Consider the following 1602-nt stretch of genomic DNA (forward strand, 5'->3'; position numbering starts at 1 on the left):
CAATAGCACAAGCAAGCCCTGCTGCATAACAACATATCGTGAACAAGATCAGTCCCCAATATTCACCATCACACCTGGCGAGGATCTCTCCTGCGACTGGGATGCCAGTAAGTGTACTAAGAAATGAATATCTGGTCTTAGCCTAGCACACGCACGTAATCTTTTCAACATTTCGAGCAGCGAGAAAAGTCTCAAACATACCTAATACTAACGATTGTATACGCAGTCGCATAATACCGCCCATAATGCTCCGTCCGGCAGAGCTGCCCAATACACACCGGCGTGAGGCTGATATTGCTCCCACTCGCGAAGCCAAAGAGGGCACAGTAGACGATTAGAAGGGCGACACTATTACCCGCTGGCATCCAGAGGCACACGTTGCAAGCAAGACAGAACGCCACGGTAATGAGCAACGTGTTGAACCGGCCTATGGAATCAGCCAGAAAGCCAGGGAGCATTCTCCCAAAGAAGGAACCCGCGTTCAGGATGGCAAGGAGTTGGTATGAGAGCTTGGTAGGCAGGCCATGAGCGAGGGCGTAGGATGAGATGTATGTTATCGGGATGAAGAGACCCCATTCGATGAAGAATATGGAGAGGGTTGTGAGGAGAAATTTGCGCTCTCGGAGTATTCGGAGGTCTGGGAGGATGTTCTCCTTTGAGAAGGGCTTTGTCGGCAGTCGCGATGATACGAGAGCACTGGCGATGGCGAGGGACAGGAAACATACCAACGCGACAACACGGGTTGCCCAGGCGAAGCCATATTTATCAAAAAGGCTCTCTAGGGTAAGCGGGATTATGACGCCTCCTATAGAGCCTCCACTCACCGCGATGCCCGTCGCGAGACCACGTTTCTTATGAAAGAAATGGCCAACAGCAGCAATTGAGGGTGTGAATATAAGCGACGTCCCAACACCCCCAGCCACGCCTATTGTTAAAATAAACTGCCAGTATTCGCGACAGAACCCAACGCCAACCACCATAACCATGATCAATATTGCGCCCAGAAACACTAAGAGTCGTGGGCCCCTAGCGTCAAAGATGGGCCCAATCTGAATCCCGCAGAAGAAGGTAAGGAAGGTGAACAAACCGAAAATCCAGCCCGTCGCACCAGACCCCTGCATCTTTAGCTGATGGGATTCGAGATATGCTTGAAACGTGCCGGTCGAGTTGACGAGCCCTAGACTTCCCACCAGACCCATGAAGCTGCCGAAAACGCACAGCCAGGCCTGCGCGCCTCCTTCTGGGTAGTAATTGTCATTTTCACCTTCCATGGTGACTTGCGGCTCCTTAAGCTCCAGTTTTTCCTGACTTAAACGCCTCTGGCTCGCTGGATTCGTTGAGCTCGAAGGAGCTTCGTAATCGTTCTGGAGTAGCGCCAACACTCTGGATGTAGCTGGCTGATCAGTGCTCAGAGAATAACCCATGCATACGCTCGCACAAAACTGTCGTTATATATCTCTATATGCGTAGCACCCAAATACTGAATATTTTGCGAGGCTTATGGCTCTCGGCAGTGTATTGGAGATGCGAAAGATCCACTTGTTCTGGCCGCCAGTGGATCTTCGAGTCGTCATCGGAGACATCGGGGATATTATGTCTGAA

At 51.1% G+C, this 1602-nt stretch overlaps 1 protein-coding gene across 1 annotated transcript; it reads right to left on the bottom strand.

Moving 5' to 3' along the window:
* Positions 1-191: 191 nt before the first annotated feature.
* Positions 192-1271, bottom strand: BDW70DRAFT_165377 (MFS monocarboxylate transporter; the record flags this gene model as incomplete). Its single annotated transcript, XM_073741733.1, has 1 exon — positions 192-1271. The coding sequence occupies one exon, from the start codon at positions 1269-1271 to the stop codon at positions 192-194; it is 1080 nt and encodes a 359-aa protein (XP_073590384.1).
* Between the last annotated feature and the right edge of the window lie 331 nt (positions 1272-1602).

The sequence above is a fragment of the Aspergillus foveolatus genome (genome assembly GCF_047715535.1).
Source record: "Aspergillus foveolatus strain CBS 279.81 unplaced genomic scaffold BDW70scaffold_369, whole genome shotgun sequence".
In the NCBI taxonomy this organism is placed as follows: Eukaryota; Fungi; Ascomycota; class Eurotiomycetes; order Eurotiales; family Aspergillaceae; genus Aspergillus; species Aspergillus foveolatus.